The sequence below is a fragment of the Lacerta agilis genome, chromosome 1, assembly GCF_009819535.1.
Source record: "Lacerta agilis isolate rLacAgi1 chromosome 1, rLacAgi1.pri, whole genome shotgun sequence".
NCBI lineage: Eukaryota > Metazoa > Chordata > Lepidosauria > Squamata > Lacertidae > Lacerta > Lacerta agilis.
In genome coordinates, this window is record NC_046312.1 from 72,339,824 (window position 1) to 72,366,811 (window position 26,988).

General features: G+C 44.3%; 1 protein-coding gene across 2 annotated transcripts; it reads left to right on the plus strand.

The window, feature by feature from the left end:
- Positions 1-1,066: 1,066 nt before the first annotated feature.
- IGF2 (insulin like growth factor 2) lies at positions 1,067-24,413 on the plus strand. Of its 2 annotated transcripts, none has more exons than XM_033154462.1 (4): positions 1,067-1,332; positions 12,414-12,580; positions 19,079-19,241; positions 20,007-24,413. In XM_033154462.1, the coding sequence occupies exons 1-4, from the start codon at positions 1,213-1,215 to the stop codon at positions 20,247-20,249; spliced, it is 693 nt and encodes a 230-aa protein (XP_033010353.1). In that variant the 5' UTR covers positions 1,067-1,212; the 3' UTR covers positions 20,250-24,413. The 2 variants fall into 2 exon arrangements, with proteins under 2 accessions (XP_033010353.1, XP_033010345.1); XM_033154454.1 differs by having other exon boundaries at positions 12,414-12,576; positions 19,054-19,241.
- The last annotated feature ends 2,575 nt before the right edge of the window (positions 24,414-26,988 follow it).

Below are 26,988 nucleotides of genomic sequence, written 5' to 3' on the forward strand. Positions count from 1 at the left end.
AAATCCACATGAAGGCAGTGTTACAACTTTAGACAGGGATAGTGTGGGGCTGAGTACACATACTAAGAAACTGGCAAGCACCCTGGGACATCTCCCATAGAGGAAACACCATGAGAGCCTCTTGTAGGCGATTGAGAAGTTGGTGGGTGGGTGTGGCAGTGCCCAAGATCACCCCTTGGGGCTGCCTTTTCTCCTATAGAAATTGAGGTGCACTTTGGAGAAGTAGATTCCCCGCAACACTGCACCCTCTCTTCCTACGGCAGCGAGTTTGAGTAAGACCTTGAGGTCAGGGAGCTTTTGGGTTGATCTCCCTTCCCCAGAGCAAGTTGGCAGGGCCTTTCTTTAGTTGCACTTACATATACAATTTAGGTGGCCAATAGCCACTGATAAACAAGAAGTGATAGGTGAGCAATAGTCATTGATTAACAAGATCAGTGTGACTGGAGCATGACTGCAGAGATCTTTCCTTGACCTGAGCTCTGATTACATTAAAAAGGAGGATTAATTCAATCAGTGAGATGAAAGGCAAATCATTGTTAAACATTGGGTAGCCTGAAGGTGCTGACATCTCTCAATCCCAATAGCATTTATTTAGTTCACCAAAGAAATATATATCTATACATCTATGTAGCATGCATGCATGCAACGCAAGCAAACCCACCCTCCACATTTCCCCCTCTTTCCTGTGAGGGGGGAGGACGAGGAATGCTGTCCATTAAGTAAGAGCCCCCAACCATACTATTGGAACTTTTTTTTTTGTCTTCCAAATGGGAGTCTCAGGAGAGCTTAAAAAAAATTAAAAGGGAGGAGGTTAAGAAAGGAGGGGGGCGAATGAGAGGGGTTAGATAACCTCTGCGATTTTATTGGCTGCTACCTTGATGGCTGGAAGTTTGAGCATGCCCATTGGATGGGTGTATAAAAGAAAGGACAGTGAGCGCTCTCAGTCTGTCTCCTCAGCTGTGGAGCAGTTAATTGAGGCTCTAGCTGCTACTGGGAAACCCCACCAGCGCTGCCTCTGGAAACCAGACCCAGCAAAGAGGCAGCAAAGACAGGCAGGCAGGCAGACAGACAGACAGACAGACAGAGAGAGAGGTGGTGGTGGTGAGGGGAAGGAAACCTCTTAAATATATGCAGACAGACAGAGATTTCTCTTTTTAAAAAGGGACTTGCTATACCAAATACAGCCAGAGAACCCAGCAAAGCAGCCTCACGATGTCAAGAGAGCAGAGGAACCACATGGATGAATGCTACAGCCACCCAGCCTTGTTCCAAATCTGCACGCAAGAAGTTGAGAGCGGCAGCAGCAGCAGCAGCAGCTGTGGCAGTTCAAAGGTAAGAGGAAAAGCAAACCAGCCGGGACTTATCTCTCGTTTGCGAAGCAACCGGGAGGACGGAGGGCAGCGAGCGGGAAGGGTGCAGGGCGCGGAGGGCAGAGCAGCAGCAGCATCTCGGAATAGCAGCTCTCCCCGAGAGCAAAGCTGCCACATTCGTGCGTTTTTACCCCGGGACGCTCTTTTTTATTTTATTTTTGCGCGCCCCGTCTCTTTCTCTCGCTCCGTGGGCTCTCGAGTTCACCGAAGGACACACCGATTGCAGAAAAAGAGAAGCCAATAGCTGGAGTCCGGCCGGGGATGGGGAGCCCGTCTTGGAGAAGACGCACAAAAGTTTCTGCGCTCGGCTCCCGAGAGGGACGCGAGCATTTTTCCAAGTCCCTGGCTCCTTTGGCCACCCACAACTTTGCGCACTCTGCTTCGGAGTTGTGCGGTCCGTCTCCCCACCCCGCCGCCTTGCACACCTTTTTTTTTTTTTTTTTTTGGTGTGGCGGTTTTCTCCTTCTCGCAAAGGCTGTGCAAGCGTTTTGCAGAAAGGTCGCGCTGCAAAGGGGACAGGCTGCACGGAGCGAGAGTTTGCATACTTTAAAAACAAAAACAAAAAACAACCATACCGCACAAACACACACAACTTTCGGTGGGCAGACTTCAGGTTAGCGGAGCAGTCAGGAAAAACAAACCCCAAGACCCCCGTTCTGCAATATTGGCCTAGTGACGCTAGAGGGACCCCGAGGGATGGGTCAGAGTCCCCTGTTTTGGACTCCTTGCAAAGGTTTGCACTCTTCCAGCTTTTGCAAGCGTCCAGCTCCGGGAACATTCCTGCGCTGTAGGGGCTGGGGGCTGCAGGATTGTTAATACCCAGAGCGATGAAACGGGAGGCAATTTCATGGGGAAGGGGCTGGTAAATCTCACTTGGAAGGCGCGGGCTGCACAATACACAACGGAGAGTTAGATCTGTCAAAGGAGACTGGAGGCAACCCTCCACTCCTTCGTCACTTTTATGAATGGAGGTGTTGCTGCTGGCCAGAAATTGTTTTGCAAAAGCTGTGCGCCTCGTTTTCTGCCCTTTGTCATTATTATTGCTGTTGTTACTTTTTAAAAAGCAACCTAGGTACATTTTTTTGTATCCCAGAGGTCTTAATTGCAATTATGGTGCAATGAAATTAAAAAATAGCCGGTAGTCCTCAGATTGTATGTGGACCTTTTGGGTGGAGAACCGAAGGTGCCCTTTGTATTTTGCCTGTGGAGAAGTGTCTAGATGAAGTTAGGCGTAAGTCCTCCTACATGTGATTTGGAGATCTGGATTGCAACTCTGTGCACAGGGACATGTAAGGTCATCTACTTGTTTGCTGGACGGAACACTAAGTCGTGCTATTATTATTACTGGTATTATTATTACAAAATTATTGCCTGCTTTTCTCAAGCTGCTTAGAGGTGGGGAGGGGGGTGTTTGAAGATTTGTGCATTTTGTATGAAGAACACACAGTTCCTTAGTCCTGGCAGTTAAATTCACTTTTTTTTTTATTAAACCCACACTACAGCATGTTAGGTCTCTGAGGGATGAAAACACTGAGAAGGAGGGGGTGGGGAGAAAACTGGAAAGTAAAGCCCAAAACTGACCGAGAGTTAACTGCTGGCACATGGCCTTCTGCTTTGTATAGATTATTCTTCTTGTTATTCCCTCTCCTTTTCTTCCAACTGCTTTCCCCAGAAGTAATTGTTTTTGAGAAACTTGGAAAGGTTTTAGCACTCCGCTGAGCTGGAGGGATTTGGGTGACCTGAGGAAACTGTAGTTTTCAACATAACTGTACCAGCAGATGTGTCTGAACCGCTTTCAGCCAGGAGTACGCTGACAGGGTTCCTAATCTGTGGCTTAGAATGCTGAGTGTTTAAAAAGAAGGAAAGGAGGAGTGGGCGGGGGAAGGTTTGCATTGGTGGTTTTAGCTGAGATAGTCGTAGGGGGAGAAGAGAGCGATGCTTCAAACCCTGCGGCTGGTGCTTCGCTCTGACTGTTTACAACTCATGCTCCACTTTAGCACCACTAGTGTTTGTCAACAGTTGTTCAGGTTTCGGGTTTTTTCTTTTTTCTTTCTACCCCAAGAGATTTTAGCCAGCCATGGCACAAAATACTGTCTCGAGGGGAGACAGTTGAGTTGAGGGGTGTGTGTGTGGGGGGGAAGGGCTTCCCTTTACTAATATCCAGAATCTTTATTGGGGAACGTGGCAACGTAGCTTCTTGCAGAAAGAGACACCTTCTCTGCAACTTTCTTTAAAGTGAAAAGCTGTTTACCTGTGGTTTGCACAGAAGGCTGTTACTAGAATAGTTCTTTCTGACCTGATGAGTGATCTACAGCAGCTCAAGGGAGATCAAGGGGAGTTTACAGTGCCGTCTCAGGCAGCCAAAAAGCACTCATCTTTTATGGTGCAAATATTTTCTTAAGCTGTCTGTGGAATGGGTACAACAGAGGCATTGCCTGCGGGGAGTAGGGGCGGAGGGGGACTTGTGTGCTTTAACTTGCTGTTACTATCTTGAAATTCTGTGCTGTGGCGGCTTTTAGACTGGCTGTCTTATTGTGCCAAGACGTTTTCTAGGCAAGAGTCTGCTTCGTCAAGGGGTGAAGTGAGGAGGAGGAGGAGGAGGAGGAGGAGGAGGAGGAGGAGGAGGAGGAGACTGTGAAACAAGAAGCTTTCAACAGGCGGGAATTTTGTCTTCATGCAGGGCTTGGGAGGGTTATCTATGAATTGCCAGGAAATAGAGCCAATTCGAAATCTGTTTGGGGCCAAAATGCGTGCCAGTCAACTCTGGCTCACCATGGACTTTGCTTGCAAGGGAGAGACGTATCCCCCCCCCCTTTTTTCCTTATTGACCAGGTTTTGGAAGCAAATGCAGAAAAGGAAAGGGGGTGGGGGGAGGAAATAAAGAAAGTTGTTAACCTGAGCAACTGAAACTGATCAGTCACCTGGGTGAAGACTGACTTTTAAATCTCCCTTTTCCTGTCTCCTGCCAGATGCCTTTAGAAAGTTAAGCAAGATTGTTCCTGTTTTTATTTAATGTACTCAATCTACCCCTTCCCAAAGTTCAAGCAATACTCTTATTTCATTGGTAAATGTACACAGATTGAGGCTTAGTGCCTGAATATGATGCTCCTTCGTGGCACAGGAGGCTGAAGGGGGACATTTCCACTAGCTGAGTCCCCTTCTCCACTATCTTGTCTTAAAACAAAGGACCACCTGAAAAGATGCACTGAAGACTGGTTGTGGGTTGTGTCCAACTAAGGTCACATCCATGCCATACATTTAAAGCTTGTGTGGCTTCTCCCCAAGAATCCTGGGAGCTGTAGGGTACCCTTCCCAGAGCTACAGTTCTTAGCACCCTTAACAAACTAGAGTTTCTGGGATTCTTTGGTGGAAAACCAAAGAATTTCAGAGGCATGTTTTGGATGTGACCTCAGTTTAACGAGAATACAAATGGACTCAAGTCAGACATGCTCATTAATTTAAGTGGAACTACTTTGAGCATCCGTCCATTTAGCTGAGATTCCTGCATTGCAGGGGGTTGGACTAGATGACCCTTGGGATCCCTTCCAACTCTACAATTCCAAGTTTCTATGAATACAACTCATTCTCATCAGACTCTGGTGGCTGAAGTTTGCTTTGGTTCTACAGGGGTATGTGTGAGAGAGGTTGCAAGGGAGGACCGAGTTACATATAGTTGAATGAAAACGTATATGTAGCTTGTGTTGGTGCAGGGAGAGCCAACCCCCAACACTTTCCGCATCTGAAAGCAAAAATAATAATCTGTGTTTAGCACTACCTGTTTGTTTAAATGGCATTTTGAAGGAGGCCCTTCAGATAGTACTTATATCAGGAATGGGAGGTGCCTTGTGGCCTGCTTGCTGTTGCTGAACCTCAACCCTGACCATTTGGTCCTGATGGCTGAGGCTCAAGGGAAACAGCTGGAGGGCCACAGTTCATAGAATCTTCTGATTGTAGAGTTGGAAGGGACCCCCAAGGGTCATCTAGCCCAACCCCATGCAATGCAGGAATCTCAACTAGAGCATCCATGACAGATGGCCCTCTGTCTCCCACCCTTAGCCAGTGAAGGGGGGATGCCTCTTCTGATAGGTATTCACATATGTCTGCATTGATCATTTATGGCACCTATGACCTGAAAGGACCTGGCATTTATGACCTGAAACCGCCATAACATCCATGCCAACTTGTCTGGAGGCTATTATGACTTGGGATGCTGGGGACAAGGAAAACAGCTATGTGTAAGCTAGAATAGAAGTGTCCAATGGAAGCAGCAGACATAATTAGACCTCTAATTTCTGATATTATGCTTTTGGCGTATGTGGCTTTGCTGTGGAGCTTTATCACACCACACTCCAACATACTGAAATCCAGGGATACATAATAAAAGTTAACATCTCTGTGCCTCTTGCCTTTTATTTTTATCGTTACCATGCTAATGAACTTCTGTTTCAAAGCTGCCTTTTTTACTGTAACACATGGAAAGGTTCTTTCCTGTACTGGCAGTGTGTGTAGACACACACACACACACACACACACACACACAAATAATAATAATAATAATAATAATAATGAATTCAGTTATTCAAGTGCTATTCCTTATGTAGCTAAATCAGAATTTAAAATAAATAGATACATTATAGGGAAATTGGAATTGAAGAGCCGGAAATCCAAACAGGAACAGCCTGCACTACAACATTTTGTTGAAGTTCCTGTGTGCACCTAACCAATTAATATCAAAAAGGTACAAGAGGTAAGGGGCAACTAGATGTAACTGTAGCAGGCCAGTGTGACAGGAGCAGGTTGCCATTGCTGTTCTCTAAAAAACTATTCTCTAAAAAGGTGGAGAAACACCTGTAGGCATACAATGGGAAGCTAGATAATCTTGACCTCTGGAACGAATTAAGTTCTTAACCCGAGGTAACACTGTATAGGAAATTGGCACAACTCACTCTCTGGCCCATGACATTAAGTAGGCCCCTTAATATTATACAAGGCCAGTATAATGTTAATGGGGGTGGAACTAAATTATGGGGGACAATTTCAAATACCAGATTCAGCAAGTCAGCTCTTGAATATATCTGAATTATAATGGTAAAAAAAGTTGCAGCTTTTATGAGCGTTTGCTACATTTTAAAATGAAATGAATGTATTACAGTGTTACCAATCATGAGGCAAACAGGTCCCCTTTGCTCCACTTTGCTTTGTTTAAAGCAAAGGGATGTGTTATTTTGGCATGCACAGCTAGTAATATAGGTCCCGTGCCCACTTTTCTGGGAATAAGACCCATGGAACCTAATGGGCTTTATTTCTGAGCGAACAGGTATTGGTTTGCACTGTAAATTGTATAGAAATCGCTTGGCATGTAGAACCATTAAGCTGCTCTGAGATCCAGGTACTACTGAGTAATGTTCCCATGTGGCCTGCGCTGCTCTCTCCCCATGCCCTTCCGGAGAGTCAGCCCTCTCTTTCAAGGTGGTCTCAGGCACACAGGAAGGAACTTAACTGTGTTTATTTCCACCTTTCATTAGCCCGGACCTGATGGCTTTCCTGTGTATCCACTTGAGACAAATCCACAAGGTTGGAAATATCTAACTGAGGCATTTGACAAGCTGTGGCCATTCGTCTTTGATGCTGAACCCTTACCAAGATGCTTACCTTGATTCCAACCTGCTCCCCAAAACAGCCAAGGGAGTGGAGTGTGGGCTCTGGCCTGAGTGCGTAAGGGCAGGGGTGGATAACCTGGTGCCCAGCACCACCCAGCATTCCTACATCACCCAGCATCCCTAATCATTGGCCATGCTGGCTGGTACTGATGGACGATGGAGTCCCAGCAACTTGTAGAAAGCCACAGGGTCCGCATGTTGTTGTTGGGAGGAGCAGGAGAGCTTGGCAGCAAGCAAGCCACATGGCAACACTGGCTCTTAAGCCTGCTACTAAGCCCCTGTTATCTCTGCTGCCCCATTGTCTCTGGACTCCTGTGGAGTAAACACAAAGATGCAAGGTTGTTTGCAGAAGATTCATCTAGGGATGGGAAAGAGCAAGGAGTTCAGCACCCTGTAAACAAGGGTGGTTTTTTTTTTTTGCTCCCTTGCTGTTCTCAGCCTGGTCTCCTATTACATTGGCCTCTGATGGCGAAGAAGGAAAAGGGGGGGGGGAAGGGTAGGAAATCTGCCCAAGGTGAACATTGCTGAGTTGTATCTGAAAAGCCAGCATTTAAATGCGGGAGGAGAGATCACAGGATGGGATCACGCAGAGCATCCATTTTGGTGCTGGCTTGGGTTACAAACCAAGTACCATACTGCTCTTTGTGCAGCGTTTATTTCAGGATGCTTCAGAAATGGCTCTCCTAACGGAAACCACCAGCAAGTGAATAATGTAAGTGTAGCTTGTGTGTTCACTTTCGGCCTAAGGGGAGGAAGGGAAGCAGCTATTGCGAGGAAGAGGGAATTCTATTCAAATAGAAAATGGATCGGTTCTGTGGTGAGGGGAAGCCATTCTAATTTCAGTCTGAACATTATCTGAAATCACTGCCGCTGATGACAGAACAGTTGCTTCCTCCTCTCAAGGTGCCTGCATTAGCTCCTGGGCTGTGGCTTGGGCAGGAGAGAATAGGTTAATCATGGGATCAAAGGATAGAGTAGAAAGTTGGTTATGTGGCCATCTTGAACCATGGAAGAGTTCTCTGGCTGCTCATTTAAAGGTACCATTGAATTCCACTTCAAGAGAAAGGTGGAGATAAGCTAGCAGACAGAATGTGTGGTGAGAAGTGAGGAAGTGGGGGTGACTTCATTTGGGTTTGCGTCTCTCCCCACTTGCATTTTTCTATGCCGTTATCTCTGAGTTTTGCTAAGATATTGTTATGAGTGGGGGTGTCTGCATTGCTGACATGACAAGCCATTTGAAGAGACACATCACCTACCTCCTGTTGTTGCAATGCCTCCATAGAGTGGAGGGAGAGAGCAGGGATGGCCAGAGTGGTGCCTGCTGGTGAGCCCAGGGGTCTTCTCTAGTGCCCACAGGGTCTTTCCTTCTCCCAAGTTAGGCTTGAAAGAAGCACTCTGTTGTATTGGCTAATAGTCTATCGGCTAATAGTCTATTGGCCAATAGACTAGGCTGCAGTGTGTGCTTGGTTACAATGTATGTCTGCAGAGATGCCCATGGGCCTGAAATGGATCTTATCAAGCAATGTATCTTATCAAGGTTCCTTCCCACCGACCAAATAACTTGTGAACTTCAGACGCGGATTCCAGTTTTGAGGCTTCCTGGAAAACACACACACTTGTTTAGCCAATTTGTCAGAATTAAGCAACCGCTTGTGGGCAACTGACTGTGACCAGGGTCAATGACAAGGTGGTTAAACTAACAACAGGAGGCAGAAGTTAATCGGGAGCTGGGATTTTGGTTGTCCTTAAGCCTCCTTAGTAAACGGAACACTGTGGCCTACACATGTGGCCTACAAGATGAGCCCAGGTAGGCTGATGGGACTTTTGCTTCATCTGATGCAGCGTAGGTAGGGCTAGGGAGCACTATTTGTAGCTCACTGGGACGTTTGGGACCACATGGCAGAATTTCTGCCTCTACTGAGCCTCTGAATTTTGGCCAGTTCACAAAGTCACTTGCATGTTGGCTTCCCACCTGTGGCACGCACCGCCACGCTCAGGATTTGAACTTCTGGTGTGTTCCCATGGACAGTTGGAAAGGCAACATGGTGCTCCAAAAGCTAAATCCTGTCCTTGGTGATGGCTGCACTTACAGGTACCCATATGTTTTGCCCTGTGATGCAGATTGGGGCAATGGTTTGTTCTTAACCAGGAGAATGGCACAGAGACCTAAGCCCTCTCTTCCCTGGCAGCACAGTTACCACCCTTCCCCTATTCCACAGCTACAATCACAACACAGGAGATCCTGCTCACAGATCTCTACTTGCAACAATATCTCCTTTATTTTCTTTAAGAAAGATGGAATCCCTAGAAGGGGGAGGGGATAAGTGTAATCATACCTGTAACATGGGTGAATATAACAAAACGCTAAAATAGTGCATTGCAAACACCTTGTTACTGGTTGTTGTGGTTATTTCTTTGTTTAGAAGCCTGGATCGTCTGCAAAACTTGCACCTTCCAGAATTAATATAGGACAGGCTAAATCTATACCATTGATTTGGACCAATTGCTTTGAGCAAACTGAGCCTCTCTCTGTTTACAAAAATCACTTAGAGTGGCCACTTAATCACACAGATGGTTGCATGCAGTACTGCATGCCAAATCACAGCAGCTCTCTAATAATGAAGGAAAATCAAATCACCATGTGTTGTAAACTGATAGGTGGTGTTGGTTTAGACTCGATTCAGTGCAGTGCTAACCATTAACAAAGGCAGAAGATGTTGGTAGCATGCACGTATTAAACTATTATTTCATTGTGCTGCTTCCAGACTATATTGGAGGCAAAATAGGGGAACTGCAAAGGTTAACATACTGTACCAAAATAATCACAAATATATTTATCCCTCAAGGAGCTTAGTTGTGTGATCCTAAGATACTTTGGACTGCTTTCATTAATAGATTTCATGACCTACAAGTTGACGCACACACCAATTTATTAATGATGATAATATTAATATTATTCTGGGTATAAAGGGCAAAGCATTTTAAGCTTTTTAATTCCAAGGTGAATCTTATGAAATGGCACTTAAGAGCAAATCAAATTGTTTTGAAATAATATACTGTACCAAACTACCTTTGGGCCATCACTGTGTTGTTCCTGCCTAGTACAACAATTACTTCCCTGCATCTGCGTTGTGGGACTCCTCCACTGAGGACTGAGTAGACTGTAAATTACTAGAAAGTTGGTAATCCAGGATAGGTAGTATGGATTAATGGATAGAAAGCTGGCCTTGGACTCTGTCTAGGGTCACATTAGAAAGCTTGGGGCTAAGCCAGGAATAGATTGAACTAGATCACTGGTGGGATTCATTCCAACTCTACGAAAGGTCACCCTGTCTGCCTTGTGCTGTTGTGAATGATGACCATACGTTAGCTGGACTTTCCAAAGAACAGCAGTGCTGTCTCTGAAGGCAGTGTTAAGTCTGGTTTAAAGTTGTCCAGAGCAACAGTCTAGCAATTAGGGGTGCAATATTTGATAAATCAATAGGTCAAAATACCCACTTTTGAAACTTTATGATTGGCAAAGAAGGTGCCCCGATTTCACTGAACAGGGGGAGCAACGTGTTGTTATAGATGACCAAGTATTGTTTGAGGACAAGGTGTTGTTGAATTGGTTTTTACCAGGTGTTGTTGTACTTTAAAAGAGCAACAGATCGTGTCATTTTTTAAAAAAATAACTGTACAAAATAACTTTTTGCAGCATGCCACAAATATAATTATGCCCTTTAGAGCTCCTACTCAAAAGTAAAGAGATGCCCCTCTTTACTTGTATGCCATCAAAGACTTTTATCAGTTGACACATGCTTGGTGAATCATGATATTCATAACACATTTGATGAGTGCAGTTATCGTAATACAGTTGTTTTGTGCTGTTATATACTTGTATTTTATTGATATGGTGCAATATATTGTTGTTGCTTATATTTGTATATCTCACCAGTAGACTCTAAAGTCATTATATGGCACAAATTATATTTTATTTTTTTAGTACCTTTATTTTTGGCATAGAAACTTGTGGCCTTTTTTGGGGGGGGGAGCCAAATGTTTATCGTATGGTGTACCTCCACCACAGGGTCAAGACCCTGACAAGCTTTTACACTCTCTTGTTTGGAAATGCAGGTAGCACTTCTATCCTAGCCGGGGCACCATCTGAACTATACATTGAAAGCAGTACCATGCCACTTGAAACAGTCATGGCTTTCCCCAAATAATCCTGAGAAGAGTACAGCCGTACTTTGGTTCTTTCTGGCAGTCCGTTTTGACTCCCGAAACTGTTCGAAAACCAAAACGCGGCTTTCAATTGGTTGCAGGAGTGTCCTGCAGCCAATTGGAAGCTGCACTGGACGTTTGGCTTCCGAAAATTGCTCAAAAACCAGAACACTCACTTCCGGTTTTCAATTGTTTGGGAGCCAAAACATGAGTTCCAAGGTGTTTGGCAACCAAGGTACAATTGTAGATTGTTAAGGGTGCTGAGAGTTGATGGAAGACCCCTATTCCCCTCACAGAGCTGCCCTCTTTCCAGGGTATTCTGGAGATGGTAGCTCTGTGAGGGAAATCGGGGTCTCCTAACACTCGCTGCACCCTTAACAAACTACACACCCCAGGAAATTATTTTTTGGGGGGAAGCCATAACTGTTAAATATCACTGATGTGATATTGCTTTAAATGTATAGTGGAGGTGGGGCCTGCCTTGAATCTGGACTTGGGGGCCCTGCCTTGAGTCCTTCAGTGAAACAACTAAACTTGTTCATTGCCTGGCTTCAGTTTTTACAAGGTGAACTGAAGTGGCTGCAGTGAGCTTTGTTATGTTGGTTTCTTCAATGTATGTTTTATGGCAGGAATGTGGAACCTGTGGCCAGATGTTGTTGGACTCCATCTCCCATCACCCTGGTGGCTGGGCTGATGGGAGTCAGTATTCCCACGGAGAGATCTCTCTCTATGCTACCTCTCTGTTCAATAGAGGTATTGCTTTATAGCTGACAATTGGGGAGGACATTATCACATTGGAAAGTCACTTGTGACAATTTGATGCTCAGGACCTGAGCTCGAAATTAATTAGCTCTCAAAGCAAGGCAAGGTGTCATTTCTTCCTTTGCACTTGAAGAACTCAATTTTGGGAAAGGTGTGGTGGGAAAGGCCTCAGGTAAATGATTTAATATGGATTGCAGAGTTAATACTAATACAGATTATACAATATTACTTACCTATGCTTTGTTGGTATTGCTTTGGTTTTTGGAATAAAAAAAGACCAAAGACACACACACACACACACACACACACACATTTTGCTACTGTATTCCGTTTTCAGCATTTCATAGCTGTTTGGCTACAGAATGGTCCCTTCTATATTATCCATTCTTAATGCCTTTGAACATGTGTCTCTTAGGTGCAGAAGATGTGCACCTCCAGGAGGATACTGCTGCTTGCCCTCACCTTCCTGGCCTACACAGTGGATTCTGTTTCTGCATATGGTGCTCCTGAAACCCTCTGTGGGGGAGAGCTGGTGGACACACTGCAGTTTGTCTGCGGAGACCGGGGTTTTTACTTCAGTAAGTATATTCTTTATGCATGGCTTTTGTTGACATTGTTTTTATGTGGTGTATTTCAAGTTTTGAAAACATATACATGAAATACCATCTCAACCATCCTCAAAAGAAGCCCTATAAGGTAGGCCAGTGCTATCTTCCTATTACTGGGCAATGTGACCCTAATGAACCTGCATTCATCATATGTAAGTTACAGGTCTTTCCCTCAAAACTGGTGTGTGTGTGTGTGTGTGTGTGTGTGTGTGTGTGTGTGAATAAAATGTAAAAGTTGAAGAAATCCTTTACCCACTGACCTGGGACTAAGCCTCATTAAACTTGGTGGGACTTTGAATAGACATGTACAGGACTGTGCTATTAGTTCTCCAGCTGTCCTGCACTCATTTTCCTCTTACAGCTCATTGGTCTGTAAAAGGCCCTTCCTTCCCTCGATTGCTGAAGACCTATGTGTCCTGAGGGAAGGCAGAAATGAGGGAGATCAAGCCAGGGAGCACACAGACAATGGGCTCCTGGTTGACCTGCGAGTCACCACTGGTGGACTTTGGGGTCTCAAATTCACACACCCTGAGCCTCTCACCTTCCATTTGGCATCATAATGGTGGCACCCCCAAAGCTCTGTGCTCAGTGCAACTGAATCGGTTGCGCTCCCTTAAATCTGTCTCTGGAGTCACTCTACATTTTACATCATACCATATTTGTTTTAGTGTTTTAAAGTTGTAAATGGCCTTAGCTGCCTTGGCAGAAAGGTGGTACAGTGGTACCTCTGGTTAAGAACTTAATTCGTTCCGGAGGTCCGTTCTTAACCTGAGGTACCACTTTAGCTAATGGGGCCTCCCGCTGCTGCCGCACCGCCACCACGCAATTTCTGTTCTCATCCTGAGGTAAAGTTCTTAACCCGAGGTACTACTTCCGGGTTAGCAGAGTCTGTAACCTGAAGCGTTTGTAACCCAAAGTGTCTATAACCCGAGGTACCACTGTATATAAATCCAATAGAACAAATAAGAAACGTGAAGCAATTCCATCCCCGCTCTTGGTTTACCCCTAGCAGTGCTGCTGGTGGTGATGCTCTGCTTTATTGAACTTTATTGGTTTGCTGTTGACTGGAGAGGCAGAAGTTCTGTGGGACATGAAGTTTAATCCCATCACATTTTATGCCTTTTTTTGGGGGGGGGATGCTGCAGCTAAACTGCTTAACCTAAAACAGGACTGGGGGTTATCTGAGATTAGATCCCTGTACTATTTTGAGTCAGAGCTATATTTGAGCAAAAGCACAGCTTATCTGGTTTCAGAAGAGTTTTGCCAGCAAAGAGTGTCCACTACCACCAGAAACTTAGATTGATAGGTAGCCACATACAATCCAATAATAATAATACCATTCGTGAACAGTACTTTTGAAACCATCACCTAATTTCCCAATGAGAAGTCTTTAGCAAGCAAGGAGTTTTCTTGCCCAAGGACAAGTCCCCCCAGTGCACAAGATATGGGGTCTGTGGAAGTGTTCCTTCAGTATAGGTTGGCTTATCTCTCAGAGCACCAATGTGCTGTGCTGCTTACCTGTATATCATTCACTCTTGCAACCACCACGTGAGATCATTTGTGATTGATGAGAAACTGGCCACTTTAAAGCATTTTGTTTTTTAGTCACGCAGAGCATTAAAAAAATGTGTTGCTATGTGGGAATCCCTGCATTCTTCTGCACCTCTATGCTTCTGTGGCATTCTTGTATTCATGGTGCACTGGGAATGATGAAAACCATATTGGAAACAACGAGGGTGCCCCTCATGGTATATTGGTACATCAGTCTGCACCCTTTCACACACTGGTCACAGCTCACAGCACATAACCAGAAGCATTCTCCAGTTGCTTCATATGCTCCCAAGACAGAACTCTTAGAACTGAATCAGGACATGGATCCCTGATTTAATAACTGGATATAGTTCATTCTAGAGTTATCATAGAAATGACAAGCTTTTTTGGCAAGGTGGGGGGAGATGGTCAAGGATACAGAAAATTACAGAGTGCTAGTCAGTGATGTCCAAGTGTTCTGCTGCAGTAGGGGAAGAGAGGGTAACTTGGAGCACTTCAGCACAGAAAGACCTGCCAGTGTTTGCTGCCATAAACTAGACAGGAAGCATCGTCTCTAGCAGAATCTGTATAGCAAGAATGCTGCGCGGCTCATTGTCCTGTCTGGCATCAAAAGATGTCCTTCCCCTACTTCCCATGTTGTAGTAGGTGGTCTGAAGTCTCCTCTGAAAACATTTTTAGAAGGGAAGTTGCTTTTTAGGCTCTTTAATCTACCACTATGTCCGAAGGCCCCAAAGGTCAGGAGCCCAGCTGAGGCAATTCATCATAGTCCTATTGAAGTCAGGCTTGCACTGAGCCCTAAGAGAGTTTGGCTCTCAGATGTTTTAAGTACCATTTCTTTCTTAGTGGGGGTGGGTATGCTGGTGGCGGGGCTGGAGAGAGGGGCTAGAGAGCTAAAAATACTCTCTGGCTAGGAAGCAGATACTCAACAAGAAGCCTAATTAGTATTTGTTTTGCGCAATGTTTGCAAAACTAGTCACTTAAACTGCTGCAAAAATGTATGAAGGGAGATGCTGCAGCAGGAACAGCTCTTGTTGCTTTCATATACCAACATCAGTTCATGCATGTATGTATGTATGTATGTATGTATGTATGTATGTCATAGCTGTCAACTTTCCCCTTTTCTTGTGAGGAATCCTATTCGGAATGAGGGAATTTCCCTTAAAAAAGGGAAAAGTTGACAGCTATGATGTATGTATGTATGCATGTATGTTTGATATATCCCACCTTTCCCCGATAAGGAGCCCAGTGTGGCGTGTGGAACAGTGGCTGGTACTTGGAATAAATTATTTTAGCTCTGAGGGGATTCCTCTCCACTCCCACCCAAAAAATTAAATCCCTCTCAGAAATTGGTAAGAGAAACCTGAATCTTCTTTCGTGGACTAGGACAGAAGAGGCATCTGATTTCTGTAAACAACAGCTCCTGTTTCTTCTTTTCCAACAGCTGATAAGAATTTAGCTCTTTCCAGTCACTTATGCTGACAAAGCACATTCTCTCTCTCTCTCTCTCTCTCTCTCTCTCTCTCTCTCTCTCTCTCTCTCTCTCTCTCTCTCTCTCCCCCTCCCCCTCCTGCAGAATAATACTAGGAAAAATAGAGGGGGGGGAGAGAAGCTATTTTGGGGGAGGGGTTTGGAACAATGGCTGCTGCTGCCCAGCCATCTGACAAAGGCCCACTTGTTGGTGCCCACATTCCTTTGACAGGGGAAGAGAGGATTGTTTACACCCAAAGTCTTCTTCCGCTTGACTTGGTGCTTGATTGATCAGCCAGAAGTGGTGGTTAGGGGGTGTGCGAGGAAAGCGGGCACAGGTTTTGCTGGATCTTACAATTACTCGGAAGTGTGGCACATAAGTCCCTATATGCAGGCACATACACAAGCCACTTCTTCCTTGGTATGCACATGTGCATTTGCAATACAATCCCAAACAACATTGCAAACACAACATAGGCTAGTTGCAATTCCTGTTTTTTTGGGGGGTGGGGGGTGGGAGTTGGGGCAAACGAAAACCCCAAGAAGGCAAGGGGGACTCTGATTCTGCAGCAAATTAGTGTCTAGTCACTGTGTCCGTGTCTGTTGTCTGCTGCTGTGTGGGTGCAGGATGCAAAGGCTGTATGTGCTGTTGAATGTGACCTCCTGGGTCTTTTCCTGAGAGGAAGCTCAAAAGATTGCATGACAGTGAATGGACCAAAGGGGCCCAAATATAGCTTATTGCTGGAAGTCAGCCAGCTTGAGCCTGAGTGATCTCTGGCTGGGGGGACCTCCTTCTGTACGGGGCCCCAGTAACGCCTCTCCAGTAAGAAAAGCAGCCTTCATAATGAAGGAGAGTCAACTGAAAGGTGAAGGGACAATTTAAAGGAAGACAGCCACCTACTCTCTGATGTGAGCTGGCAGGGTGGGTTAGTGCCTAAGCTGTGGAGCATAAACTGCCCAGGGTCAGATCTCATTTTGGCAGCAAGGTAGCTTTAAAGGAGGAGTTCTCTCAGCCTCAAGGAGTCAGCAATGTGGAGATGACAATGCTGGCATACCTTACAGGGCAGCTGTGAGGATTGATGAACTGGTGCAAGTGTGCTTTGAACATCTGAGAGTTGTACATATGATTGCCAAGTACTTTTATTACTGTTTGCTCGTGCTATAGACTTGCTTTGTTTCATCTTCTCTAGTTAGCAGCAGAATCACACAGTTGTCTGCATGTGACTCTTGCATCACAGACTAAGCTGTTGGGAAACTCACCGCCTGACAGTGTGTATACATGACTGCATTCTGGAATGAATGCTCAAACTAACCAGTGCTATTTGTTGTCCCCCCCCCCACTAGAAGCGCATTGCTTTTATTCATGGTGTGCAGAGATAGTTTTGATATATAATATCCTTGCTCGCTCCCCCCCCCCTTTATTGGGGTGGGGGTGGGAGTCTTGCATTGAATGGAAGGATATATTGAATTTTGGACAGTCAAATCCCTGTCCAATTATTTAACAGGATAATTGGATAATGTGGCCTATCCTAGGAAATATTTGGCAGTAACCATGAAAGAGAAAATAGCAGATGACAGATATAGAAAAGTTAATTCATTTCAGGCCAGGAAGACAGAAACAAACACCCGTAATAGAAAGCATACTGGAGTTTCTCATGAAATGCCATGATGCACATTATATTTTGACCGGCAGAACAGTGGACACAGAATTGAGTATGCTTCAGGATAGCAAAGAGACACTTAACTCTAGCATGTTGATGCAACGTACTGTACATTGAAATGAAAGGATCTTGTTTCCTGGAACACTGAAAGTTGCATATCCATTAGCAGCCAAAATTCCAGCAAGGTCATTTTCTCTTGCTGTGTTTCAAATCACATTGGCACATCATCTACACATCAGTATGGTGGAATGTGTTTCCAAATCACCTGCTCTCTTTCCACACGAATGAGCAGAGAATGGGCATGAATGTCTTCCAGTGGCTTCTGTTTTCAAATCCAGTTGAAGCTGGTTTGGAGGGAAACACATCAAAATGCAGTATTTCTCAAGAAATTACAGGACAGAAGTGGCTGGTGGCTGGTGTCATATGTACACAGCTTCACAAACCAGCAGAGTGAGTGCATTGGCTGCAGAGTTAAAGGGAATGTGTACACAGCCCGAGATTGCCCAGAGACAAGCAAGGAAAGGGTCCCCCCCCCTCAGGACTATCTCGCCCATGAGGCAAGGTGAGGCCACTGCCTCAGATGGCAGAATCCACAGGGGCAGGAGATCCTGATATAGATCTTTATTCCCCAGCCCGCCTGCCCCCATTGCTCATGATGTAGATCTTTTCTCACTCCTTCTTTCTTAGTAGGGAGGGGACATTTTCTGCTTCACCTCAGGGGCCAACACAGGCTCCTACACAGTTAATAGTTGGGTAGAAGAGGGAATTTCACTCTTCTGTGCAACTGTTAAAGCTGTAGGAGTCTGGCCATTCTGATATTTGGCTACTTAAGTTAAATGCAACCCATGGACCCTGAGAGCCAAACTGTTGTTGTTGTTTGTTGTTGTTGTCGTCATCGTTGCTGTCATTTTTATCTCTAGCAGGCAGCAAAAAGAGGTTCAGTGAGTTCTTGATGAGCAGCCATTGCAGAGTTGAAGTTACATAGGACTGGTTGAGAATAAGCCGAGTTTCTTTGTGTTGCAGCTTCCCACACTTTTATGGCATGCCAATACTTTGCTATAAAATGTGGGATTGTCTGTAGCATTATTTTGTACACTGCTCTGGCCCTGATGGCCTCAGGCCACAAAGTGGTTCATAAATAAATATTTTTTGTGAACCACTTGGGTGAGGCCACTCTTAAAGAACAACAACAACAACAACAACAACAACAACAACAACAACAACAACAACAACAACAGATTAGCACCATGGTCCCCTTTCCCTCCCTTTCTGTTTTAACTAACCAAGGGCACAACATGCACCCCATGCTGATGACTGAGGAGAAGGGGGTAGGATGGTGCATAGCCACCTCTCTGCCAGCCTCTGTCAGTGGAGACGAGTGCTACCAATGGAGGGGGCTGTCTCTGTGGCAGAGTCCACAGCTTTGCTCAGCTGGATGTGAAGCTACTACTGGGGGTTCTCATTGGTAGTAGGCAGTAGAAAGTGCCAGAACGGGATGCTTGGAGGAAGAACACCAGTGGCTTTTGAACTGCTGTATCCAAAGCCCTGCAGATCCTGCTCCCCAAGCCCCATAGCCATGCCAGCCTGAACCTCGTGTAGCAAAAACAAGCACCAACCATTTACTGCTTCTGCCTTGGCTGGCATGAACTGCCGGATCTTGGGATGTAGTGGTGGATTTGCTGCTGTCTTTTCAGGGTTATGGTTGCTTTTTTAAAAAAGTGCCATGTGCAAATAAGTAAATGCTCTCAATTTGTTTTCTAACTTTAAGGTGGCATTTCTGCTATTACAGGTAGGCCTGTGGGCAGAAACAGAGGAAGGCTCAACCGTGGCATAGTAGAGGAGTGCTGTTTCCGGAGCTGCGATCTTAATCTTTTGGAAACTTACTGCGCAAAATCTGTCAAGTCGGAGCGTGATCTCTCGTCATCTTCTCTTGTAGCCTTACCAGCACTGAACAAGGTATGTGAAGATGCTATCTGAGTAACAGGAGGCATTTTAGCATTGGACAACCAGGAACCCGTATCTTTAGCATCTGCTGCTTTTGCAGTTACAGCAAAACGGTTTTATCTCTGCGTGAGGTGCAGATAATGTCTTATACACAAGCAGATCTAGAAATTGCTGGGGATGGGAAAGAAGAGTAATATAAAGTAAATGTGTATATCATTGTTCCTACTTTATATACGCCATGAAGATAGCCGGGCTTTTTTTTCTAAATAAACATGCACAGGATTTTTACTGTCAGTGAGCACTTGTTGATAGGTCATGGGAGAGATGCTACTGAGCAGCCTTCCGAATGTGGAGTTCTCCTGTTTAGGGTGCCAGTCACTCATGCTCTCTTCCAAAGGTTGCCAGTCTTTTTGTCCCAGTGGGTACCAGTCAAAAAGTACAGTCATACCTTGGTTGCTGAACACCTTGGAAATTGTACGTTTCAGCTCCTGAATGACTGAAAACCGGAAGTGAGTGTTCTGGTTTTCGGAAGCCAAGCATCTGCTGCGGCTTCCAATTGGCTGCAGGATGCTCCTGCATCCAATCAGAAGCTGTGCCTTGCTTTTTGAACAGTTCCAGGAGTCGAATGGACCCGCGGAACGCATTCTGTTCGAGAACCAAGGTACGACTGTAGCTGCTATTGAGTGGGGTGAATTTAAACTGTGGATATCTCCATTTCATTGTCTCAGCATACTGATGTTCCACTTCCATTTCTCCCCCCTCTTGCTTTCCTTTAAGGATCCCTTTCAAAAGCCCTCTCATGCCAGGTACTCAAAATACGACATATGGCAGAAGAAAGGTTCACAGCGCCATCAGAGGGGGATTCCCAACATCCACCGGGCCCGCCGGTATCGATGGCAAACTGAAGGACTGCAAGAGTCTGAGGAGTCAAAGATCCATCGCCCCTTGATTGTCCTGCCTACCCAGAAGCCTCTTGTTGCGCAAACCACCACCTCAGAAACATTGGGCAGCCAGAAGTGAACTGTGATGAACAATTTCCAAAATGGACTCTTTATTTTTTATTTCCTAGGCCTGGCCTCACCCTTTTCTCTCTCCCAAACCAAGGTGGAGGGGTGAGGGCAAATGCCCTTTCACACCAAGGAGTAACCACAAGGGGCACCATTAACACCAAACAACTGACATAGAAAGAGAAACAGGATTACAACGTTGGCGGTGGCAGCAACAACATTTCTGTGGCATTGTCTTTTAAGTATTTTTTTGTTTGCTGGTTCTTGTTCCTTTCCTACCCAGTATTCTCAGCCTTTACTTAAAAGGGACAGTTGAGGCACTTGAACTATTTAATATTGGGCCACTGCCTGTCAGTCTATTTACCAACCAATGAAGACAGAGAAAGAGAAAATATTGATATTGAAAGAAGCCCAGTTTATGTTTGTATTGACAATAAAAGTGAAGTTGGGGCGGGGGGTTGGAGTGGAATATCTGAAGGTTTAAAATTTTGGCCTCATTTTCATCCTACTAGGTTTTTTTCCTTTGGAAATCACAAGTCTACAGTATGTGTTTGAGACTTCTTCTTCATTTCCCCCCCACGTTTTAAAAGCCAGAGAAGAAATGATGAGGCCCACTACCTTTTTTTAAAATTACACAATTCCAAATGTACTTGCACCTTTAAAAATCACCGATGAAGTGAGAGTGTGTGAACGTTAAGTTCACTTTAATGGAGGAGGCGTCTGCATTGCACATTTGCCACAGATTTAGTTGAACTATATAAGATATATATTATATATAACTTTTTTTGGCAGAAAAAGCACTATTTTTAATGGGACCATTTGTGTGTGTGTGTGTGTGTGTGTGTGTGTGTGTGTGTGTGTGTGTGTAGTAACTGAAGAGGGATTGTAATGTTTAAATGTTGTTATGGTGCTAATGTAAGTTGGAAAAGGGGAAAACGAACCCAGAAAATTAGAAGAGGGTGGGGTGGGAAGGACAAGATCTCGAATACTGAACTTGAAATTTTTTAGCTTTTCGTTTTAGGAAAGTGTGATAAGTGTGTTCTTTTTTTTTTCTCTTCTGAATTATAGCTTGGTCATGACCATATGAGCTAATTGTCTTTCACTCATATACACAAAATGCATGCACATGCAGAAACACAATAATACATCTATATGCATTTTAGATCAAAATATTTTTTTCTTTAGTCCTTCACTCATTCCCTAATACCCAGAGCATGCCAAGTGCAAAGGCATATGCATGTGCTTTGTGAGTTACCTGATTCTGTTCCATGGAAGCAATCATTGTACATAGAGTATACTCATTTTTGGCTTTTGCAGCCTGAGAGTCACCATCCTGCTACCAAGGTGTTTTAAATCACTTTTCTGGCCACCTCTGCCATCTTCTCTCTGATGCAATGCCATTTTTTTTACAGAAAGCGACTCTTCTCATCTTATCAGGTTTGGCAAGAGCATAGATTTGTTGTTGCCCAATCAAGCCTTATTAGGAGAAATAGCTCAAAACAATTGACCATCTCCTTATCTTTGCTTCTGCTTCTTCTTCTTCCTTCTTCCCAGTCAAAAGGGGAAGGTGCAATTCTTCTGAAGGCTCTCTTGCGCCATCCCATAATGACAGCAATAACAACCACTTAAAGCACCAAGTTTCCCCCTTTCCCTGCTAGAGTGAGGGAGAAGTTGTGGGGGGGGGGAGGGGTTAGTACAAAAACTCCAGAGGGAAAGTTGGTAACCTAATCAATTTGAAGGAAGGGTTGTCCTTCACTGCCTCATAGGACCTGAGGGACAGGGGAGAGTTGATGCATCAAGGACTGGAACTTTTAAAACCCAATTATCTGCTCAAAACTCAAGGCTTAATTGGAGAGGTATGGAGAATGTGGTATAAAAAAAATCAAATGTTCTATAGTCAATCACTTGGCTCATCTAGAACCATAAGAGCAATGCCACATATAAATTGCATAGAGAAAGGGGAACATCTTATCAGTGCTGTAACTGCTTTGCCTTATATATATATATCTACATCTAAAGAACATAAAGATTACTTGAATTATTATTTTTTAAAGAAAGGGTAAGGTGTTTTTTTTTTAATGTTATCAGTTTTTAAATTGTTACCTTGCAATCTTGAGCCATGAAGCATTTGGGGATTTTTTTTTTCCCCATGGCACTGCAAACCACAAAAAATATGCTCCTTAATCATTTACGAAGGAGCGGGGAAATACACAGCTCAGATAAAATGTTTTGGGGTAGGGTGGGGTGGAGTGGGGAAAACAAAAGAGGTTTTTTTTAAAAAAGTTTCCAATAGAGAAGCTTTCATAGAAGCTCTTTACCAAAAGTCCCCCTTTGATTTTTTTTTTTTTTAAAGGTGACAAGTAAAATAGTCACTCAAAGATAATCAAGCTGCCTTTATAGCTTTCTATGTATGCTTTGGCAGAGGGAACAGGGATGATCATTTTTTTTTTTTTGGAGAGTGAGGAAAGAGCAAAAGGAATTTTATATATAGTCTGGGCTGAGTTCTGTAATATTCTTAACAAAGCAGGCCCAGATACTGCAAAGCAGTTAAGTACGTGCATGCTTTGAGCTTACGGCATATTAGTCCAAGTCAGTGGAATGTCCACAAAGTTAATACATGCTCAAGTGCTTGTCAACTTGTGGGTGGGAGGCGAGGAGTCTCAACAGACAACACTGAGTGAAGGGGCACACGTACTGGTAAATGTTCCATGAAGGAAAGTGTATGTTTATAAATTGGCTTTGGAACACTTGCGTCTTGCAGGCTGGTTCACTGCCCCCCTCACAGTTGATTTCTTTCCCCTCCACTTTGTGTAATCATTTACCTTAGTACCTGGTAAAGTTAAGCGTTTTTATCATACTTTGCCAAAACTTTTCAAAAAGCAAAGCAAATGTAAATTCTGGGCCCAATCAGTCAACATGTTAGGCCCAAATTCCAGGATAATAAATCCCAGGAAGTTTAGAATCTCGGTATACTCTAGAGAGGCATATTTTTTGAATGAGTGCCCACATTGATTTCTTTGAATTGGATCCAAAGCCTAAACTCTGCACAGGAAGTAGAGCTGCGTATTATATAGACAAGACTTTCCCCGAACATGATCAAAACTTATATAGCATCTTGGCTGTTGTGCTTTCTTTTTCCAGGCTTGCATGCACTCTCTTTAATGCTTCACTCCTATGTGTGCATACTTTGGTTCCTTCCGAGTAAACATACATATAGGCCTTGGTCTGCCTGCTTTATACAAAGATAGTGGCAATGCAACCAAAGGAAATGTGTTTACGTACTGGGATAGTTGAGTATACCCTACGGAACACACGGTTGGTTGTTTGAATCACCCAGGTGCCTTGGGAACTACTAAACTTACAACACTGTTCAACAACCTGCTGACCCAAGAGACCTACAGAATCTGTACTAAGGCATGTAATGTTTGAATGAGTGGTTGATGGGTATTGATGTCTTCAAGCCTTCTGTTGCAGTGAGCAAAAGTGTAACTGATTTTGTGAGGTTGCTCTTCCACTACAAGGGTAATCGTGGAAATGGACCCCTGCTGAAGAGCAACCAAATCAAGGATGGCTATTTCTTTCATAGTAGAAGCCTGTCTGAGCACAACCCGCTAGGAGTTAGATGTAAAAATACCTTTATCGGTGTAACACAACTGATTCTTGGGGCATTTGTCGTTTACAAACTAGTGTTTGGTGGGTTTTTTTGGGGGGGGGGGTTAAAAATGGACACGCAAACATTGCTGAAACACATACTGGTCTGTTTTCTTCCAACCTCTGGTGCAAAGCCACAGCGCTTGAGGGAGGGAGTCTGGTTCCCCCAACTGGTTCCACAGTCTTACTGGCCCATAAAGAGCTTCATCCATTTCATCCTGCCTGTTTGCAAAGGCTCAGACTTTTGGTGATGGACCTAGCTGCCTCTGCACTAAATGAAGGGAAGAATTGTATTTGTTTTTTTAAAAAGAAAAAAAATGTTCTTGTTTTTTTGTCATATGTATTATTGTCTGCTCAAGTTTTATATGGTGGGGAGGGAGTGGGGAAGGGGGGGATGGGTGTTGATGTATCTTGAAATATTTCACTTGTGTGCACTCAATATGCAAGAGTCAAACTGCCCGGATTATGCACCTATTGTACTTTTCATTCGTAATACAGTATCAATAAAGCAATCGGCTACAATGTTCTTCTGCCTCAGGTGGCTTTCTGTAAAAATGGTCTTCTCTTTAAACCATGCAGCTGATCACGCTCCATACTTCTTACAAACAGCTCAGGCCTTTGTTGGGGCTGACATACTGGCTTGACATGTTCTTGTGCCTTTTAAGTAGTGGTTTAAAGAAAACTATTAAAATGGAGAGCAGGGGCCTTGGAAGATGCCCCTCAACAGTATCTGGACCCACAGACTTGACCAGGCATGTAGTCAACCCAATTACAGCCGCCTTCACTATAGTGAAATGGATTGCATTTCTATTTAAATTTTTGGCAATGTCTAAATTCCCACCTATACATATAAATTAGCATATGCATTAAAAAGAAATGAGTTACTGCCCTCATTTTGTTTTTGCTTCCCCCACCCCAGCCCATGTGTTTCTTCTTCAGGGCCGTGGGTTCGAGCCACATGTTGGGTGAAAGATTCCTGCATTGGAGGGGGTTGGACTGAATGATTCTATGATTCATTTTGGCCACCATTGCAAGCATGCATAGGGTTGTACTGTAAGGCAGGGTAGGGAACCTAGGGACTGGGAGCAAAACTAAGCCCTTCAGACCTCTCTATCTGACCCCTGGGACTTTCCCTTGGCTGTGCCCTTCCGTTGGTCACATCTTCCATTGGTCCTGCTGTGTACCTCCCCAACAAGTGCTTTTGTCTGGCTACATTGTGTCTTTTACCTGCCATAATGCCTCTGGCTTGCCTGCATGGAGGATGGAGATATATATGTGGTTGTGTAGAAGCCTCTTAACTTCTGTGTGGCTGAAATCTAGCCTACTGTACAAAAGCAAGAATCCCACCCATTGCTCTGGCCACTTTGCCTCTGGCCCCACCCACCAATAGCATGCACCACAAAAAGAAAAGAAAAGAGTTTGGAGTTTGCCCATTAAGTAATGTGCCTCTCCGCCTGGAAAAGGTTCTTTAACCTGGTTGTAAGTGGTGGTGAGATTGCACCTTTCCAGGCCATTGTCTGTGACAAATGCCAACTGGGGAATCATGTGGCATCTCATGGTGTTGGCCTGGCATGGCCACCCATTGCAAGGCTTCACATGTATTGGTAAGTGGGCTTATCAAAGGCCTGTTCCCACCTTTAAAAAATGCAGCATGCTGAGGCTTAGGCTGCCAGAGGGAAGCACACCTGCACCACACCTACCTCTCCACTGCTTTGCCCCTCCCACTTTTGGTTATCAGCTTCCCTGTTGTGAAGCCAGGTGAGCAACACTACCTCACCAGCCACTGCTGATGCAGAGAGAGGAGTGGAAAAAGCAACATCAGGCAGCGGTTCTTAAAGTTGCCATGTTCTTCTGAGGACCTGCTTATCTTACCCTGTTCTCTTTAGCAGGGCAGCGCAATACATGTGATATTGCTTTGACACAGAGAACAACTGAATCACCCAAGAGAAACATGTTCATAGTTTCTAACCTACTACCAACTTTTAACATACTGTGCCGCTTCTTAAACTTTTATGTTTTTAAAGGGAAACAATTGGTTTCTAACATGAACCACGAATACAGGCCATAGCTTGTTACAAAGACCTTGTTTTGCCAATACACGTGCTTTCCCCTCTTATAGCAGCACCAAGGTGTCAGCTGGGTCCAATTTATTGTTTACCCATAATAAGAGAAGATAAAACCAGTTCCAGAGATCTGTTTATGAGTCAGGCTATCTACGGTTATATAATTAAACAAACCTCTCTGCCAATTTGTTGTTTGGGGGTGTAGGAGGGAAAAAGGGAAAGACAATTAGATCATTTCTCAAGGCCGCAATGTTGCACAATAAACGCTTTGTGCCACTGTGCCATAAGCCCCCAATTTGGGCACTTAATGGCTTTTGTGGACAAGCATTTTCCCCACCCTAAAGCAGTTCATAAATCACCTCCTGAAATTCTATACTCTATTTGTAAACAGTTAATTTGTGGGCACCATTCCACCAAATTTTGTCAGCGTTAGAGAAGTTAGCATCAGTGGCAATAGCGCAACATTTTTCTTTCTTTTCCTAAGGGAGGTGGGCGCCAATGCAAATCACATCAACGGCAACAGTGTTCACAGTTTGACTACCATTTTGCATCCTCCACAACCTGGATCCAGCCTCATTCTAGGGCATTTTGATAGTAGTGAGGAAACGGCAATAGTGGAGAATACTTGGAGACCCTTCTGCAAAGTGGCCTTCTTGTGGAAGTGCAGGGAGGTGAGTAAAACAAACAAACAAAACAACTCCCAAATTTTATGGGGGAAATGTCCTCTGAGGAATTTTGCCTCAGCTCCTTTTTAAGAAAAAATAAATAAATCATACAATCTCAGATTAGGAATGTGGCAGGAGCAGCAGTAATAATAATAATAATAATAATAATAATAATAATAATAATAATAATAATAATAATAATAATATATTTATACCCTGCCCATCTGGCTGGGTTTCCCCACCCACTCTGGGCAGCTTCCAACAAAATATTAAAAATACATTAAAACATCATTAAAACTTCCCTAAACAGGGCTGCCTTCAGATGTCTTCTAAAAGTCAGATAGTTTTTATTTCCTTGACATCTGATGGGAGG

Coding starts and splice junctions, on each gene's coding strand:
- IGF2 (XM_033154454.1), top strand. CDS start 1,213: ATGTCAAGAGAGCAGAGGAACCACATGGATGAATGCTACAGCCACCCA. Junction 1,333..12,413: donor GCAGCTGTGGCAGTTCAAAG/GTAAGAGGAAAA, acceptor TGTGTCTCTTAG/GTGCAGAAGATGTGCACCTC. Junction 12,577..19,053: donor AGACCGGGGTTTTTACTTCA/GTAAGTATATTC, acceptor TCTAACTTTAAG/GTGGCATTTCTGCTATTACA.